The sequence below is a fragment of the Serinus canaria genome, chromosome 2 (genome assembly GCF_022539315.1).
Source record: "Serinus canaria isolate serCan28SL12 chromosome 2, serCan2020, whole genome shotgun sequence".
In the NCBI taxonomy this organism is placed as follows: domain Eukaryota; kingdom Metazoa; phylum Chordata; class Aves; order Passeriformes; family Fringillidae; genus Serinus; species Serinus canaria.
The window spans coordinates 43,547,802-43,567,869 of NC_066315.1; the positions used below are offsets into that span (position 1 = coordinate 43,547,802).

Below are 20,068 nucleotides of genomic sequence, written 5' to 3' on the forward strand. Positions count from 1 at the left end.
ATTAAAAAAAAAAAAAAAAAAAAAAAGGCATTTGGTTTCTCAATAAATGTGGGCAACTCCCCACATTTTTCTATTTCTGAATCTCTTAAAATTGTCAGAGATAAAAGCAGAAATGAAAGTGTGACATCTGGATGTTTCACAGAGGAATCTCTTTAGCTCTGACAGATGTGAAAGATGCAACATTTCTTCCTCAGGAAGGAGAACTGATCCCCCTAGAGAAGTCTATATCTAATAATCACAAGAAAAGTTTTGTTTTGTGCCTTAAACTAGTTTGGGATTATATAACTTTTTTGGGTAGGAACATGATAATTTTTTTTCAGTACTTTCTTTTAAATTCTTACTGAGAGCTTTTGCTGACTAAGAAATCACCCTCAATTTTAACATATTACCAGGACTTTCATTAACACATGAATGGACTGAACATAAATCAATAATTTGTAACATCAGTCCTGTCTCTTGCAATGGTGTCTCTGAGCCAGATTTTTTTTTTTCTTATTTAAAATATACTGGGGAAATGACAGAAACAACTCTTGATATATGCACACTATAACAATAAGAGTGTTTGCAGCTAGAGAAATTTGAATATTTTAATTTAACTAACTGCATGAAATTCTGGGGGATAGCTCTAGAAAACAGTGTCACATGCTTTGCCACTAGAGATAGAGTCAATCTACTAAAGAGATTAAAAGTTCATTCATATATCTTTATTTTTTTGCAATTAATTTAGGCTTACTCCTGTTCTTTTGCAACAAAGCCTTCTGTTGCTTATTCCTCCTACAAATCACAGCCAAATCCCAGAAAGATCCAGAGGTACTTTATAAAAGGACATTTGTTAGCACAGCTCCTTCTAGTACAAAGTGTTCAGAGAAGACTGGGAGCACCATGAATGCAGATGGTTTTTGCATACAGTAAGATCCCCACAGCATTTTCATATTTGGGAAGGCTGACTGACCCATCCTAAATCCTAGTTAATTAACAGAAGGCAGCCTCTAGCTCTTCATATTCACCTGCCTTGTCAGGGGCAGGAATTAGAGGGCTCAGAGATTTTACTCCGTGCTATACGTGGGACACAGAAATTGAGCACAAATGAGAAATACACTTTTCATTTCATGAGTTCCCTGAAAAGAACCAACCCTAGAAGGGGAGAGAGAGGCAACTTCACAGCCCACTCTCAGATTTCACTAAGCATGACTGACTCCACCCCTCCTAGCCATATATCTACTGTAACACCATGTCCAGCCAGGACCTTGGTGTGCAAAATAGCAGAAAGCTCCCCTGAGGATGAGAGCAAGGCAGCTGGTCTGTGGGATCTGGAGTCTGTGTTTCCTGTTCTGTCTTTTCTGCATCTTTCTTCATCAAACAACAGCTAAAAGAAAACTGAAGTTTGTGTCCCTTGTAAGTATGGGCAAATGAAATTTGTTCAAAACTTGTCACTTAATACTCTTCTCGTACTCTAAGGTAGAGAGGAGGGGAAACCTTTTCAAATATTTAAATGTTTCCTCCATATTCAAAATTCATTATTGTATTGTCCAAAAAAATAATAATTTTAAATAAGATTTTATAATTTTGTCTCCTTTGTGCATTCCTACATTAACTTACTTTCTGGATGGATATAGAATGCTTATTTTATAGAACTAAGGGAAAAATAACACAGGATTCTGTTTTAAATGTAAAAGAGGATTTCATAAATACCAACTAATTACCAATTGTGCAAAACCCCTCTTTGCCATTGAAGAGTTTCCACTTTTCCAGGGGTTTCAATGGACTAACATACAAAGTAAATTTCAGTATGTGAAACTCAAACAAGTGTTCAATGACATTGAACAAGCAATACAGAAACCAGTGCTTTGAAGCTAATGCTATTTGCAATGGTTATGATGGACCATTTGTTTGCAGGAAGCCTGAACCTTATTCTGAACATCACACACACATATAAATAATTTGTATTATTTTTTTCTTGCGGTTTTTGATTTAATTTCTCCCTGCTTGGATTAAGAAATTTTTTTTAAAATCTTAAAATTTTAGAATCATATGGCAAATATCTACAGGAATTATTCTGCAAAGCATACGAAGCAAGGAATTCATCATATGAATGAAAAAATCCATTGTACTTTATAAATGCATCTTTTATCTGAAGTGAAATTTCAAAACAGATTCAATGTTTTCAGAGCAACAGTTTAGCCTGTATTTACATATTAGATAACACTTCTATCACCTCTTGTGATGAAAAAGCCTACATATGACTTTTTAAGTGTAATGTCTGCCAAGTAAGAGAACCTCACAAGAGTCAGCCACAGAACTATTACTTAGAGTAATAGGTTTGTTTTTTTCCTTTTGAATCCCAATTTAGTCATACCAAAATACTAAAGTTCAAATATCTCTGAAAAATTACTTACATGCTTGTTTTCTGTTTATTTAATATTATGGTCTATACCTTCTAAAATGCATAAAAACTCTTTAAAATATAATAGGGTATCCTGTAGTTTTTATAACTTGCAAAAATTTATTTGGACAAATTTATTCTCAAATGCCAAAAAAGAACCAGTTATGTTTGTCTAAATAAATTAATCAGGAAATGTAGCTATCTAAATTTAAGGCAAGCACCATTAATCTACTTAACATCTGTCAGATACAGTACTCACCGTCATAGCCTCTTCCTTGTGACTGCACTAGTTAGTAATAATCACCACAAAAAATACCAGTAATAAAAGAGAAATTTCATCTATTTTATCAGGTATTTCGCCATGGTGATCATACCCCACAGGAGTTTTTCCCAACTGATAAGCATAAAGAAATTGCAAGGCAACAGGGATATGGCCAACTTACCAAGGTGAGTTTGTTTACCTGGGCAAAGAACTGAAATATTGAAAGATGTTGTGTTGATATTTGGGGGTTGGAACTTTGCTTTCACTTGGAGAAAGCCCTTATTAAGTTGCTACTTAGGGACAGCCAAGGAACTTATTAGGAAACTACAGCAACATCACTCAGTAATTTTGAATGAAACTGAGTCAGCCTGTTCTGGTCCAGTGTCAGCATATGTTGAGCTTTTTGGTTGCAGACCAGGGTCACCTGAGACCATACAGAAAGATTTAATCATCAGATGCAGAAGGTGATGGAGGTGCTGACAGACACAACCCTCCCTCAATCTCTGCTGAACAGGAGTGCTTCCTTACTCATAAACTGTTAAGTTCAGTGCAAGCAGAAACTTTTTTTACGCTATGCCCAAGAAAGTTGATTTCAAACTCAACTATTTTAGTGCAGGCATTTGTGGAATCAGCTGTTGGTAGTAACCAGAAGCAGCTGAAGCAACCACAGCTACTGTGTCTGACAGATGTTGTGCCTGCCTTGACTGTAACATCTATTAGCTGCCACCCCTTACAAATGGAGCCACAGGTGAACTGTGCTGTCAGACTGTAAGGCAATATTTGGACACTGGGTGTTTTTTCCCCTCCCACTGGCAGGATCCACTATGTCTGTGTGCTTGTGCTTCATTCTCTTTTCCCCAAGATATGTGATTTGGATGGAAAAAGCTGCCAGTTATTTGCCCAGCTCTCAGAACCAGGCAGTGTCCCTGAAGCAGTTTAGAAGTGCCACAAGTCTGGTTGCCCTAGACAAATGGCTACAGTGTATATGGTACTGATTTGGTCTATTTTTGGTCTCCACCAAAATCAGAATAGAACAAACTGCCTGAGGGGTTCCTCTTCCCCACTGTTCTTATGAGGCAAAACTGGTCTCCAAAGCAAAATCAGGCCTGCTTCTGCTCATGTCAACTCTCTTGAAGATACAGGAGTAACAGAGCAGCTTCCCAGCTCAGCTGTGACTCAATCATTCCATGTAAACGCTGTGCAAGTTCAACAATCCATGCCAGCTTGCTCCAAGGCATAGAAGATTTCAAGACCCAGGAGTCAGGACCTAACAACATGCATATTAGGCAAGTTGGGGCAGAAGCCTAAACCACACATATAGCCCAGGAAACTGGATGCACAATTCCAGCAAGAGGTGATCACATGCACACACAGCAGGTCCTGAGTAACTCCTAGCTGACTTGGCTTTGAGCAGGAGGTTGGACTAGGGACTTCCTAAGGCCTCTTTCAGCCTGAATCCTCCTCTGATCCCACAACTTAGAAAATTGCTTCAGGAAGCAATGAGTACTGTACTTGTGATCCCAGTGTACAGTAATGATTACATGAGCAAAGTGGAATATATTTAAATTTAGGACAGCTACTAGTAAAAAGATGGCAATATAGACTATTACAGGGACACTGTGTGTGATTGTGGTGGAGTCAACACCCCAGGGGTGTTTAAGGAAAGAGTGGAAATGGTACCCAATTCCATGGTCTAATTGACCTGGTAGCATTAGGTAATAGGTTGGACTCAGTGATCTCAGAGGTCATTTTCAACCTGACTTTGTGATTCGGTGATTCATGTGTCATGTGTTCACAAAATTATGTAGGTAAGTTGAAAGATGTTCAGCTAAGAGCTACTAAAATTTTGGGCCTGGAAAAATTTTGCTTTGAGGGTAGAGAATTGTGATCAGTTGCATTTAATACAGAGATAAAGTGACTTGATTCCATTTTATGAATTATTGTTTAACTGTGAATAAGATCTGTGATGGTGAATATTATTCAAAAGTGTAACAAGATTCAGTGACTGAAAGTTGGGAACATAGGCAAGAATCAAAAATCAAATGTTTCAGACTGTTGATAATAATTAACTATTGCAGAAAAATGCCCAAAGGCTTGGAGGACTTTTACTTCAAGATTTCTATTCTGAAAAACTAGATCTTGCAAGGGTAAAAATTGAGCCCCATAAGGAATCTCTGGTGGTACTCTATGGGATTCATATCCTGGATGTGTCTCCATGGACAGGTGGCTGCCTGTCTGCACTCCCAGTTAATCAGCTCTGAGACAGCAATAGAGTAGAAAGTAGACAGATGGTGTTGGAACATCTCTAAGTCTCACTAGCTCAGATAAACATACACATAGATTTCCACAGAGCAAAATACAGAACTGCATCCACCAGGAGTCACAGCTAACATTATCCAACACCATACATGCAGCAACTTCACAACTTTTTTCTCATGTCTTCTTTCCTAATTCAATTTGAAAAATTAAAAGGGTCTTTGTTAAAATAATATAAAACATTATTGGTGGTAGGAATGGATGCATAGCACATTTCTTTAGCCTCTTACACTCTTGTGTTACTTCTGCAGCTTGGCATACAACAACAGTATGAGCTTGGCCAGTACATGCGGAGGAGATACTCTCACTTCCTGAGCGTTGTGTACAAGCAGTGTGAGGCAAGTACTGGGTCTGGGCAGGAGGATGTTTGTCATGGTTCTTAATGGGACTTCCTGGATGCATAAGAGTCTAAACCTGGTGCAGTTGGAGAAAATTTAATAGCAGTTGAAGTCAATGTCATTCCAAAGTATCCCTGAAAGTATAGTTCAGCTTTTATCCTGATGGCTGACTGAAAACCACATGAAAGGCTTTTAGGCTGCACATCAGGTGCAGGTCCCTCACTGCTGTATGGCAGAGCATCTATGTCAAATACCTCCAATGCTACACTTCCACATGGAATGCAGATGCTTTCAGCTTTCATTTAGGTTCCAGCTTTTCAGTGCACATGCTATGTCCCAAAGCCTAGAGGGTCAAACAGAGCCAATCTCATGCTGTCTACTAGGATTTCTAAGTTACCCTGCTACAGCTCAGTTGTCCAGCAAAATTTTATTCCAGCTGCAGTCTTTCTCCTTCCTCCTTCTTTCTCATAGTCCTTCTTCATGCCACTCCTTTTTAATGACAACTTCCCCAGTACCAGCCCCTTTTTTTCCTACCAAGAAGACAATAAAGTAAACCTAATGAAAGACATTACCATCCAATATGTTTCTTTTTCTTTTTTTTTTTTTTTTCTTCCTTCAGATTTATGTTCAAAGTACTGACTGTGATCACACACTGATGAGTGCTCAGGCAAGTCTTGCTGGACTGTACCCACCAACACAGGATCAGATTTGGAATCCCAGAATTCTTTGGCAGCCAATTCCAGTTCACACAGTGCCACTGTCACAGGATAATGTGAGTATAAACTGGGGGCATCTGCTTTCCCTTGATCATTAATAAAGTATATAGGACATGAGATGAAGGTGCAGCAAAAAGGGCATGGTAAAGGCAATAAAAGAGCATTGTAAAAAGCATTTTGCAGAAAGGCTTAATAAGCTGAGTAGAAGTGTTGGAAGTATTTCCACAGGAATGGACTTGCATATCAGAGACGTGATCTTAACAAAAGAGAAAGAAAAATGGGAGTACTGGGTATAGAGAAAAAGAGTTAATTTATAAGGTAAGTCACAGTAGAAGTAGATTAATCTTAAATTTAACACAAACATGACTTTCTTTGTGGGACAAGAGAAAACATACTTAATCTCACTAGTGCTTCAGTATTGCTTAGTCCACAGCCAACAGAAGAGACAAAAGAATAATTCTGGGACTTACATTTTGGTGAGAATTGAGTTACAGGATTGTTTTTCATGCACTTTGCAGGTGAGTGCATGTACTCCAAGGGTTGGTGAGAAAAGTAAAAGGGGAAAGGAAGGAGGACTCAGAGCTTTAAGCACAAATTCACAGGGCAATGTATTTATTCATCTCCCTTTCTTCAGCTCCTCACTTTGGAGTTGTAAGGACTCCTGTGGATAGCAGCTCTGTAGCTTGCACATATTTGTCCTAGAGGGCAAAGCTGTGCAGCTGGCTGGAGCTGGAACCTCCTGTGTGTGGAAAATCTATGATAAAAAGTTAAGAAGATCACGAGTGTGCAGCATGAGTCCTGGTTTGTGAGAGCAGGTTTGCATGTGTGATGCAAGATAAATTGTGTGGGCTTTGCAAGTCTAGTTAAAACAGTCTGTGATGATAAGGGAATCACGTCAGATAGGTCATGGAGCAATGGTTGTCACCTGGGGGTGATGAGAGCATGAAGATGGAAGGTATGGAGTCATGTCTTCCTGACAGCCAGGCACAGTCAGGAGCTGCTTCTGACCCTGTCACAGGTGGGGATATCCCAGCAGAGAGACAAGAATGTTGACCTGGCCAGTATCAACACAAATGGCAAACAGCAAGCAGGTGCTGCACCTCATTCACATCTAAGGGAGCAAGTGAGTTTATTCAAACAAATCATAAAATCATGAGCACATGCACAATTTTCATACTTTTTTCAACTATTTTAACTTTATTTATCCTTACAACATATACAGGCTAAACCTGAGGTATCCTACAATACCAAACAAGTGCCCATCATTTATTGGTGAAATCATGCCTGTTCATGAACCTACAGCTATAATTCACAAATACCTTCCTATCTTGTGGAATGCACAGATTGTATTTCCAAAAAGACTGAGGAACTGCAGTGAAGCATTCCAAGCTAATTATCCCTTCAAATCTCTCAAGTTCTTTTCAAAATTCTTTTAATAATGGGACTATATAGATGGAGCTACATTACTGGAAAAAGACCAAAAACACATTAGGGAAAAGCACTGATAATATTAGGGACAAATTTTAATTTTTGTTTAAAATTTAACACAGACAACAAGAATTAACTCAATTTAGCTAACATATGCAAATACATATAAATGAAATAACAAGTTCTTAAGTTATTCCAGTCATATGTAACCTTCATAGATTTAAGATTAATGAAAGACAAAACCGAGTTACAGAAAGTTCACAAGTTTCTACAATTTAGCTGAACTAGATGAAGCTGTGTTAAATAGACTCAATAGAGCTGAGTATGCACAAAGGCTCCTATTGCAGTCCAGCTGCTGCTTTGTAATTTGTTGTAAAAATGTGATGGTGTGTTTAAAGAAAGATTGAACACAATGAATGAAATCATCCCTGGAGAAGCTAAGAACAAAGGAGTTCATGAGGATTTGTCTCAGTCTTCTGTCAAAGGATGAATTTCATCTTGTGTAAATGAATCCTTTAACTTTGAACTACTGCAGCTATTACTCCTCTGAACATTTAAAGATTATTTTGTACGTAGTCATCAGTATGACTCCTAGAGTCCTGAAGATGAATATCCTTGAAACTATGTTCCCAAATTATTTTTCAGCTTGTCCTAACTAGTGCAGCAAATCAGAACAGCAATCCTGCAAGGGTATACTGAATTGCAGAACAAGATGCACCTTGCCTAACTAGGATTTTGCAATTTTCTTTCCAGTTGCTATACCTACCTTTCTCACACTGCCCAAAATACAAGGAGCTTCTGAGAGAAACCTTTGCAACAAGGGATTTCCAAAAGCAATTCAAGCACTACAAGGTGAAGTATTCTCAGTTCTGCAAATCCAGTAAAAGTGTACCACTTCTTCAACATTATCTAACACATAGGTTTAAAAAATAGCAGTTAGCTCCCTTCAGATCTCCAATCTTCAGAGTGGGTGCAGACAACATACCCAAAAAACAATTACAACATTACAGATCCAGCTGGACTGGGCTCTTCCAGACAATTGAAAATGGCAAGTCATAGAAAAGATAAATTATTGACCTACTTGCAAAAACTTCGTTTCTAGGAGACTAGACAAAACAAAAACTCAGATAAAATCAGTGTCAATGCCTCTCAAATTATTCCAATACCTCTCTCTGTTTACTCCCATGTAAAGTAACTCCTCCAACCTCTCTGCCTATATAAGTCTGTGAGTTCAGATTCATTTTCTCAGCTCAATTCCTCAGAATTTCTATAACAGTCTCAGTGTTTTTCTCAAGTACTTATTCATGTTTCCCACCCAAAATCTTAATTTAGGTGTTCTCTTATGTTTTGTGCCTGTCTTCTTATGGTATCCTTTCCTTTCTTTCTCCATCATCAAAACCTTTGCATGACTATATACCCACATGTTTATTCTGCTGCAACCTTCTCCTTCACAGGAGTATTCAAGAGGACACTATGAGCCTTACCTGTTTTTCTGTTATCTTTCACCACTGACCTCAATCATCCATTTGTGGCTCTGCATCTGGGTATTATATGCAAGTAAATCACAATTCCCATTTCACATCAGCAAATTTACATCAGACCTCTCCTTCTGAGTACCAATATCAGAATAATTCTGTTAATCACACTCCCTTTAAGCACTTCTTGGATTTCTGCCAGACTTCTTCATATATCTGTGCTCCTTCTACTTCCTTCTCAACACTTCCACCAAGCATAAACAATCACCATACTTCAAATCTGAATTAAAATCACCAACCTTGTCTAAATGAATCAGCCAAATTCTCTTACATCTAGGCAAAAGTTCATTGCTCAAGTGCAAAGTGCAGACTGTCTTCTTTCTAAAACTTCCTGTGCACTACTATGACAGTGTGTAGAAATCATGTAAAAATGCCTTCAGTACTACAAGTTTGGAATTTTTTTTGTATTCCAGCAATTTCTGAAGTTTTTAGCCACTCATACAGGATATCCATTGAAGAAGTTGACTAGTGAAAGGATTTGGAGGCTCTCTGACACTTTACAATATGAGGTAAATAGAATCATAGAATCATTTAGGTTGGAAAAGACCCTTAAGATCTTTGAGTCCAATAGAAATTCCTATATTTCCTTCAACCTGGTATTTTTATTTGGTTTATTTTTTTATTATAAGTCATAAAAAGATCATAGATCTTTAAAAATTTTTTAAACATAGACTACTTGCAGTTTCTTTCCCAGAAACCCTCACTTAACTTACAACTGAAAATCCTGTAAACACTCTAGGTGTGAGGCTGCTGTGTGTCATCCACCACTGTAAGGAACACAAACTAGTGGACTTTCATATTCAAGATCCAGCCACTGACTGCATATGGAGAATTAGGCAAAAGCATACTTCTGGATAAAATTGTCTTGTACCTCCCCCAGAATCCACTATGAGATACAAAGGCAAATTGTATAAGCTAGAGAAACCATTATTTTTACATGGCCAGAAGTGGAAAGAGCATTTTCAGAAATTAAGCAGCCATTGGAATGACACAAATTGCTATTTGTGCAAGTTTAGGAACTTGTTCTAAGCAAAGGTACCAGGCATATCACAAAAGAGCATGGATTTTATATCAAAAGGGGTATTCTGGTGCCAAACTGGCACGGGTGTCTGGGTTCCACAGTCTGGAAATGTCATGGTTTGAAAAAATCCTGACTGCCCTCAAGCAGGAAGAGGATTTCTAGCAAGAAATCCCACTTCAAAGTCTAAACTTACCTCAGCCAACATAAAATTCCAGAGGCTTGATTTAAAAAGTTATTTTTGAAGGCAGCTTTTGCTACCATTTCATGCCTAACTATTTAAAAACTTATATATTAATGATAAATTGGTCAGTACTGGGATATTAGTGAGGGAGTTTTAAGGTGGATTTCAGAAGCAACATGTAAGATTTTACAAGGTGTGATACTAATGAGTTTACCTTCATTCCTGCAGTTTTTGCAAAAGTCCAACTTTGATCAAAGCAGACTTGAATAGAATGTTAGCCAGGGCCTTAAGTTAAATGAAATATTAACATGTTGGGACATCTCACTGAAATTTCAGGGAGGTCACCCTTCCATGTTTTCCAGATTCAGGACCACAACTTTCTATTTCAATAGTTAAATCATACTGAGAATCTGTGTCACCTGAAAAATTTGTAAACCCACAGCTCTCTTCAAGAATCTAGCTAGACACTGGAATAAAATAAAAAAAAAAAATTGTGCTTCTCCTTCCAGTGTTATATTTGATGAGCCATGGTCTTTGATACTACTGACTGAGGACTCTGAGGGTATCAATTAAGACATCTTCCATAAAAGCCTCTCTCATTTTTCAAGCATACAGAGAGAGAGAGTGCTTATACATTTTTTAAATACTATTCATGAAAGTACAGTAGCACACATCTCTCTGTATTTGTTACTATCAGCTAAGTGTTTTCTGACTTTCAGGCAACTTGGAGACTGAGGTGTTTGCTTGCCTACAGACTGTCTTGAATAGCATGCAACCATCCAATTCTTTCCTCAAGACATAAATCACACTTATTAAGAGAAATGGATAACATTGTGATCTGAGCTGGTTTAACCTAGCACATTCTATTCTTTTCTTGGTAAACAAACCCTTAAAGTAGTTGACATTTTCCTTTGAGCTTGCTACTTACAAGAACAGTCCTTTTGGTGAGCTCAGTCCAAAGGTTACATTGTTCTAAAGGAAAATTACCAGCCTTGTTTAAACAGAAATTCAGGGTACTGCAAACCAGGATTGGTTTGTTGTGCATGTCTTCCCTTCTCACTGTTGTGATCACTAATGTACCTTGGACTACATCCCCAAGGAAAGATTAATCCATTCCACTTTAGCTTGAGGACTGTGACAGTATCCAATAGACTATAATAGGTACAAATTTCATTTATATCTCATCCTTATATATCCACCCCATACTTTGGTACATCCATACTACAGCCCTACATTGATCTCTGTATCCCTCTTACACCTGAGAGCTACTAGCCCTTAAGATCCTGATGTTTATTTAGGATTTGTTTCAGTAAAAATACATCCCAGCACATGACTGGAAAAGTTATATAAGGATTCTTTTTCACTTGACAACATAAAAAAATGCCAGTTGCTTTTTGCATAATTTTAGTATTATTAGTAAATATTCTCTTCTTGTTGAAAACTGCCCTTAGAATTTCTTTCAAGCACTATGATGCTATAAATAGGAATGCTACAGCTGTCTAAATGCAAAAAAAACCCACAGTCATCATTTTACTACAATGAGAAAATGTTACTGGAGTGAAACATTTGGAATTTGTTCTGATAGGTATTTTGTGCCAGAATAAATAACAGTTAGCAGTAGGAATCAGTAAGAAAATCACCATGTTTTCTTTCTTCATTGTAGGGTATTAACAATTACACTTTACCTGTTTGGGCTACTCATGGTGTCAGGAGCAAGCTGATACAGCTGTCAGAATTGTTATTGCAGGTGGAATTTGGGTTCCACAAACACATGCAAAAATCCCGTTTGCAGGGAGGTAAGCGGAATTCTTACCCCATTTAAAACCAAAAGTAGGATGGGAAAGAGGAAAGGGTATATGACAAACAATGTTGCTGATTCTATGGTAGAATGGTGAAAGATGCCATTATGGGGATATTGGTGGGTAACACCGAAATATTTTGATTAATAGGGAGGGAGATGGTGACCATATGAATCATGAATATCCTAATCTAATATTGTAATTGAGGCATCATTTAGATTACTCTGTATAAGAAATTCAATATAACATAGGTTCTTGTTGAATTGAATCAAGCCTGAACTTAGCATAAGCCATGTGTAACTTACTTTAAAAAAATATTATTTTTAAGAATGATGAGTTTGTTGCCTAACATCTTCAGATTCCACTACTGAGAGTCCTAAAATGAGATTACTAAACTGCTTCTAAACCTTACTCTGCTCAGAAAACAGTGGCTGAAATTTGAAAGTGTTTTATACCTTTTTTATCGCTCATTCTCCTCCATTCAGCCATAGTTTGAGCCTCCTTTTTGCTTTATATGGGCAGTGTACAGGCAGGATCTGTGAGCTAGGAAGACAAATGAACATATAAACTTGAATAAATTTGTTGCATTTTTCAAAGCTCCAACTTGCAAAACTTGGCACAAAGTTCAAACCTCTGCCCTTGCTTTACTAATAATTGCTATTAAAAATGTGCCAGAAGCTAAAGCCTAATTCTGCCTAATTTGCTAGGTGGTACAGTTCTACTTTTAGGATTTTAACTTGTCAACTTGCCAACATTATATTAACATGCTAGAGCAGCCATTGATTTAAATCAAGTAGTTTGTCTTACAATTTTTCAGCAGTTAGCATTAACATAATGCAGACAACCACACAATTTATAAAGCCCCAGAGTCAAGAGGATATGCTCTTTCTTTTTTCCCTGGCAAACAGGAAACCACTCAAGCTGCACAGACAACAGGGTAGCATTCATTACTGTGCTCTCCTTGCACTGTTCTGCTGGCACAAAGTAACTGTGAATGCACTGTTCCAAGCTGCTGAGGCTGTTAGGGATCCCCAAAACATTTTGCACAGAAGTGAAATAGGCTCACTGTTCATTGGAAAGATGCTGGCAGTATTAATCAAGGCGCTCTGCACAAATTACCAGTTGAGTCAATGGGACAAATCTGGTGCACTTAGTGACAGATTGCTGAAATGGCAGCAATCGATACAGATGTTAACACAAGCATCTCTTTCTTTGTCACTGCTTCCCCATTTTCTTTCAGGTGCTCTTTTAAAAACTATTCTAAAGCATATCTTAGATGCTAGACAGCCTTCACGCCATCAAAAAATGGTTATGTATTCCACGGTGAGTGCTTTCTGTTTCTCTTGTGTTTCCTTTCTGCAGTTATTAAATGCTGTGAAATTTTATTTCCTTCATGAAATACAGCTACAAGCATTTTTTTTATTTGGTTAACCTTAAACATCCTCGGATTTTAAAAAATTTTTAATGAACAGATACTACTTTGAAACCTGAAGCATTCCACTTTCTTCTGAATGTCATGGTTTTTTTCATTGTAATAATGTTTTGATTGAGCAGGGAACTGGAAAAATCATGCCTGGTGTTTTATTAAACCTGGATCACAAAGTTAATTTAAAACAAAATCTCCTTCTTCCTGCATCTTTTTCAAGTGCATATGAGGAAAAAAAGGAAAAAAATTAAGTTCCAGTTATTTTATCAGGCCTTATGAAGGCAGTTACTCAATTTTGATCTTATATTTTTGTTTAGAATGTACAAATGCCATCATTGGAGGAGAAAATTTTTTGATTGCTCTCACTAAAAAGCTCCTGTTTCTAAACTGCATTTATATGACCTACTGGGTATATATCAGCTAAAGAGCTGATTTGATCTCACATACTGTTTACTTAACAAAACCACCAGTTCTTTTTAAAAGAAGTTTTAACAGCTCCTATTAATTATGTGAGAGCTGCAAGTGACTAAAACTTCTCAAATACTTACATATCTATATACTTTTTACATGAGGACTTCAGTTTATATAGCCATAAAGGGACAATATTTGCTCAACAGTGAGAGGGCAAGTACTAATGAGGCCCTAATGAGGTTAATGTTGAATGGTCAGATAATGTGTGGGAAATATGGTTAAATAATGGGTTCATGCAATCATTTTCAGCAGACCTTTAATTAAAGGTTTCCTCTGTTCACAGCATGCAGCCACCATTGCTGCCTTACAGATGGCACTGAATGTCTTCAATGGAAAATTGCCTCCTCACAGTGCCTGCCATTTTTTTGAACTTTACCAGGAAAAAAATGGGCAAGTATCTGCAAGCTATGCTGCTAATGTGTACTTTGTCTAAAAAGGAATTTTCTGATACCCAAGACTAATTTAACCGGACACGTGAGGTTCACCATTCAGGGAAATATTACACATTGATTTTAATCATTTTTATTGCATTCATTTTAGCAGTCAGTAGCAGAAAAAGTCTGAAAACCATATCTATCTATATCTATATCTACAGATATATATAGATATATTACAGTTATGAGAGGGTTTACTCCATCCTTTAAATCTATTTATCTCCTTAGCAAAGACAGCAAACTGCAGATTGGTGTTGCCCCTCTGTTACTTAATAAGTTCTCTTCAGAGTATTGATTATATTAGTAAACCATAAACATATTAACAACCTGACAAATGAGCTGGCTGAAAGTTTGTCCCCAGGTACAACAATTGCAGCATGGGAACTTTATTTTGACCTCTCTGTGTTTTGAAGCAGGCAATACACCATAGAAATGTACTACCGGAACAATTCTTTGAGGGAGCCTCACCCCCTCACTCTCCCTGGCTGCAAATTCCGCTGTCCCCTGGAGAGATTTACTCATCTGGTCTCTCCCATCCTCTCACCCTATTGGACAAGGGAATGTAGAATGTAGGACATCAGAAGAGGTAAGCTAAGTTCTTTGGGAACATGTACACAAAAGTAAAGTCAGGATTACAGCTTGAGCCACCAGCTCATTTGAAGTGACAATCATTTTCATAAGGGTCTCCTCTGAAACGAAAAATACGCAGATCCAGGAAAAGAGAATTGTACCCATGGCTGTCATTTCTCCTCCATCAATACATTTACCTGTTCCAGACCAACTTTCTGGTGAAATGATACCAAAGCTGATCTGACTTTAGGGTTCTGTTTTTCATGAGTTTTTGTTTGGTTTGGTTTGGTTTGGTTTAGTACAGTCAAAAAAACCTTCAGTTACTGAAGAAGTACATGTAAATGAACTGACTTAAAACACTCACCTTTTCTTCTCTGACTGCTGAGCATTTGTCCAAGCTGATTAACAACAGTTAACATTATGCATTCTCTTGATTTTAGTAGGCATTCAGAGATCAAAACAGATGAATATTGAATAGTACACAAGATTGGTACTTACCAGAATGTCAAAAGTATACAAACACACATTGGTATACCAACTAATTTCTTAATAGCTTGTCTATATCACCATATTAGGATGTTTAAATTTCCATTTTGACCACTTAAAATACTTAGTTTTGCAAAACGAGGGAACAGGAAGGCAAAAAATGACATTGTCTGTCTTTTATCTAGCTTTATATTACTTAAGGGAAATGAAAATCTAAGAAATCTCACTTTTCTGATGTTCAAATATTGTACCCAATATTAAAAAATCCCATATGGCTTTCTGAATCACTTATCTCAAGAAGAATTTGAATCGTTGTAGATTATAAGAATGCAGAGCAGGCATTGAAAATAATTCTGTTAAATATCTTGAAAATAATTCTGTTAAATATTTTGAATCCATTAATAGAGTGGAGATAGTCTGGCCAGAATACACAAAAAATTAGCAAGTAATGATTCACTAAACAAATCTCTTCACTATAGTCATTGCTCACAAATTCTCAGGAAATGTTTCAGGAAATGACCACATTTAATTGCAAAAGGTAATTTGGCATAGGAAAGGGGAGGTTGCTTCTGATGAGGTTTTTTTCCATCCACACTACTAATAGAGTCATGGAAGATAATGATGAATACTTCGTGTTTATATTGTGGTGCTTAATAATCTGAGATTTGTGGAAATTAATCACCCTCCTTCACAAAGCAAACTGTGTAACTGATCAGATAAATAAATGAAAAAAATTATAATATATCAACATTTTACAATTAAAATGACATAAATATTTAGCCTTTAAGTTTAACACAAAGGCTTTATTTTGTTTCAATCCTCACATTTTGCTGAAGCAGAAGTTAGATGGCTTTCAGGCATTTCACACCAAATCCAGCATCACTGCTTTCACTAGCAATCTCGAAGGCTGAAAACACATATAGACCACAAAAGAGGTTACCACAAACCTGATACTCCAATAAAAATGTTTTCCATACTGTCATATCAAAATTTGACACTTTCCACTATTTTACCCTAGTAGATAATACATGGATAGTTCAGAATGGACCTGTTGGGGCCATATCCTATTTTTTTTTTTTTTACTAATTTAAGAAACACTAATTTCATTTTTCCTGCAGGCAGTTTCAAACTCTCTGCTGCGCATGAGTGGAACATGGGAAAAAGCCAAGGAACACTGATCCACAGGCTGCAGAGTGCAGCACACTGACAGACTGTGCTAAACCACTGTGCACTACTAATTCTCAAGGAATGCAGACAGCCTGGAACAGATGACTTAGCACCAGTGAGCTAAATTAAGGAGAGGAGTGATGCAGAGTTTATAGGTCACAATTACACTTGACACAGCTGCAAAATCCCTGATTTCAACTGTTCCTAACTCTGTCAAAATTCATCTCAACTATTTTTCTTTGCTAATCCATGTTACTAATTTGATTATACATGTATGAGAGCATTTTATGAAGTCCTTAAATGTAACTTTTAAAAAAAATAAAATCCAGGAGCATGACTGAGCTCAAAAATGTAATTTATAGAGACAACTATTCTACAGGGAGACTCCAGTTTGCAAACATACAGATGTTTCTATAAAAAGCTTAATTGAAGTTTCGTGGAGAGGATTTATGTTCCCACTTGATGGAAATAAAAGGGTTAGGCAAGTAGAGGTCACACAATACAATAGCAGCATTTGAGAGTGGTTTAAATTAAACTTTAAGTTCCTCCACATTTCAGTGACCATAGGGTGAAACATAGGAAATGAATAAAGCTCAGCATATTTGGAGAGGAGGTAAAACTGTGAGCTCTCCCTGTGCTCTTTTTGCTGCTCAGGAAGATTTCAGCATGGATTGACTCAACATTTCAACAGACTTTTCCTAGTCCTGTAAAACGGGAGCAAATGTGTTAACTCCTCCCCATTTAATCTGAGCTGCTTACTTGTAGAGGTACTATTAACAGGTTTGCCATGCTTTTGGAGAATGCCATATGTCAAGAATGCATCTCTCTTTTTGTCTTACCTTTAGGTGTTCCCTCCACTATCTTCAGTGGGGTTCACTTTATGAAAGGACTCCTCCCACACTGTGATATGACCATAGTCCAACATTTCTCTTTAAATTTCATCAGCATGACCAACTGAGTCTCCTGATCTCTACCAAAAGAAAACATTCCTTAATGCTACAAATAAAAATTACAGAAATCACTGCTTTATTTAGTCTTCATGAATATTTGCTTTATCACCTGGTAAAACCTAAGTGCAACATGAAACCAGTGGAATTTTTCAAGACCTCTTCTTTCCAAAGGGACTTTGTCAGAATTAATTCAACCATGCATTTATAGTTAGAGTGTTTTGAAGGGCTAAAACCTTGATTTACAGCAAAATTGGAAAAATACCTCTGAAGTAGTGTTGCCCTCTTTTGAAGAATGAGACCAGAACTTCCAGAACTGGCGACAGAAGCAATGCTTCAAATGGAGACGCTAAAAGGAGGAGTCATTCCACTGTCCTTAGACTTTATTTTACTGAAGAAGCAATGAATCATTTTACACAAACAGGTCTCAGAAGCCACAAGAATTAGGATTATGCCTGCATACTTACCTAAGAGATTTCTTTCTTCTTCTGTTCTCTGCCTTGTACATGCACAAATATCCCATCTCTACATAGAAGGAAGATGAGATTTATGGAAAACTTGGACTGGGAATCTAGACCTAAAAGGGGCCTAGAAACAGCCAGGCTAGCTACCATGAAGACCTAGCAACAACTGGTTGACCCAACAAGTCCTTCAGATAGTCTTTCCAAAAAGACAGCAAAGCCAAGTGTTAATTTTGGAAGAAAAATACTTTTTGGTTCCAAATAGCTTTTTTAACACCTTCCTTTGGTTATATTACCTTGATTGTATATTCTGATCTGATCATATAAAGCCTGTTCTCCTGGGAAATCTGTAAGCAGATGTCGTTCTTGACATGAACAAAAAAAAATGGCAATAAAAATAAAAAATATCAAAGTTGCATGTTCATTAAAATATGCAGAATATGTTGGGCAATCCTTCACTACTTACATTTTCTAATATTGCTACTGTAAAAACAGCTTGTGTACTTACTAAAAAAGCTGGGTTAGAAGAATCAGATGCAACTAATTTCTGAAAACAGTGGATATGTCTTTGCTTGAAGAACTAGGATTTCTTTTTTTTGTTTGTTTTCTCACAGTGGACAGGACCTTTTGTCAACAGTCTTATTGCCCACAGATCTTTTCAAAGAGAACTAGAGTAACAGCTGAAGTGCAGAAAATTTCTCCATTCTGGCTTCTTTTCCTCAGATCAGGCTTTTAAAATGGATGCTAAACCTGAAAAGTTTATTCTATGCAGCATAAGCAGATAACTGCCACTCTACAAGATGAAAATGAATCATAACAATAAAAAGATCCCTTTTCTGTCCAACAAGAATCTAAGTTTCAGAATTCTCACTGCAAATGCCTATTCTCAGCAGGTCCCAATTTCTGTTTTTCTTAAGCCACCTTAGGAAATACAGCTCACCAGGAAAGCTGTAGTTAGATTTCCAGTCAAAAAATGTAAGCCCTTTTACCATAGCATCCAAACAATGGTAAAAATGTTTTCTGACAGCATGAGACAACCAGTTCTACCTGCTTCTTAATGCAAAGAAGAGCAAGCTTGTTTATTCTGCATTATCTTAACGTCCCCTGATTGACAACAGAAGAAAGTCTTCCCAGGTCTGGCAGCCCTCACAGGAAAGTTAGTGCAAGCTCTTTAAGTTATTCATCTCAAAACCACGCTGATCATCACACCTCCCTTCCTAAGAAGTAATTAAAAAAAACCTGCTAGACGAAAGCAAACAGAAAGGAAAAGCCAAGACTCCATCTTTATCAGTGTTAGACTTCTAACAGATTGTAGACTTGGCTGTGAAAACCAAATTTCTAGGCACTTTCTCTTCTCAACCTGTTCCTATTTTTTCTTTTTTTGAACTGGTGCCAAATTGCAGTGTCCGAGTTGCTTTTAATGTTTTGTTTGCTGGATGTTTAGAAGTGAAAGTTCAAGAGTTGTAAAGGGTAAGTTTCATGGCTCTCCCATCAAAGGTGAGGGTAACTTTCCCGTTAGATTCCTGAATTGGACAATGCTGACGTAGAAAACGTGGTAGAGACTTGATACATTCTTCATTATTCCCTTGAGTCTCCAGTTCCCAGCTCCTCCCCTCCTTCCTAACCCAAATCCTTGTCACAAAAAACTTTCAAAGTTGCATGAAGATCCTTTGTCCTAGAGATTTGTCTGGTTTGGGGGATCATGGAGCTGGATAGACCCTGGCCTCAGCACTTAAGTTTGGTTGTGGAAGTGCATCCTATGTCAGGTGACTGCTTACAGTACAACAATGGCAGGTCCCCCTTTTCCATCCCATGTTCAGACAATGCCTTCTTCCATGCCACATGCCCCAGTATATATACCTTGAATAACCTAAGTTTTGCTGAGCAAAAATAAATTAAAATTTAATTTACAAATTAAGACATTTCTAAATTCTTTTATTCCCCCTATCCCTATTGAACAGAAACCCCATCACACACATCCTTCGTAATGTTTTTTTGTTCTTAAGACTATCACTGTAGAAACACAGAAAGGAAGATTTCCTTTATACCTCACTAATTCAGAGGGAAAAAAAGCATCATTGTTTATACAGGCTGGAACATAAAGCCCAGATCTATTGTAGGAATATA

At 37.3% G+C, this 20,068-nt stretch overlaps 1 protein-coding gene across 1 annotated transcript; it reads left to right on the forward strand.

Annotated features, from left to right (window-relative positions):
* The first annotated feature begins 1,251 nt into the window (after nt 1-1,251).
* LOC103812968 (prostatic acid phosphatase-like) lies at nt 1,252-18,331 on the forward strand. The gene is made up of 11 exons (XM_050970868.1): nt 1,252-1,395; nt 2,735-2,830; nt 5,213-5,299; nt 5,919-6,071; nt 8,197-8,295; nt 9,392-9,487; nt 11,844-11,976; nt 13,220-13,302; nt 14,160-14,266; nt 14,727-14,896; nt 16,485-18,331. Exons 1-10 carry the CDS (start codon nt 1,282-1,284, stop codon nt 14,881-14,883), a joined length of 1,125 nt encoding a protein of 374 aa, XP_050826825.1. The 5' UTR covers nt 1,252-1,281; the 3' UTR covers nt 14,884-14,896; nt 16,485-18,331.
* Nucleotides 18,332-20,068: the final 1,737 nt, after the last annotated feature.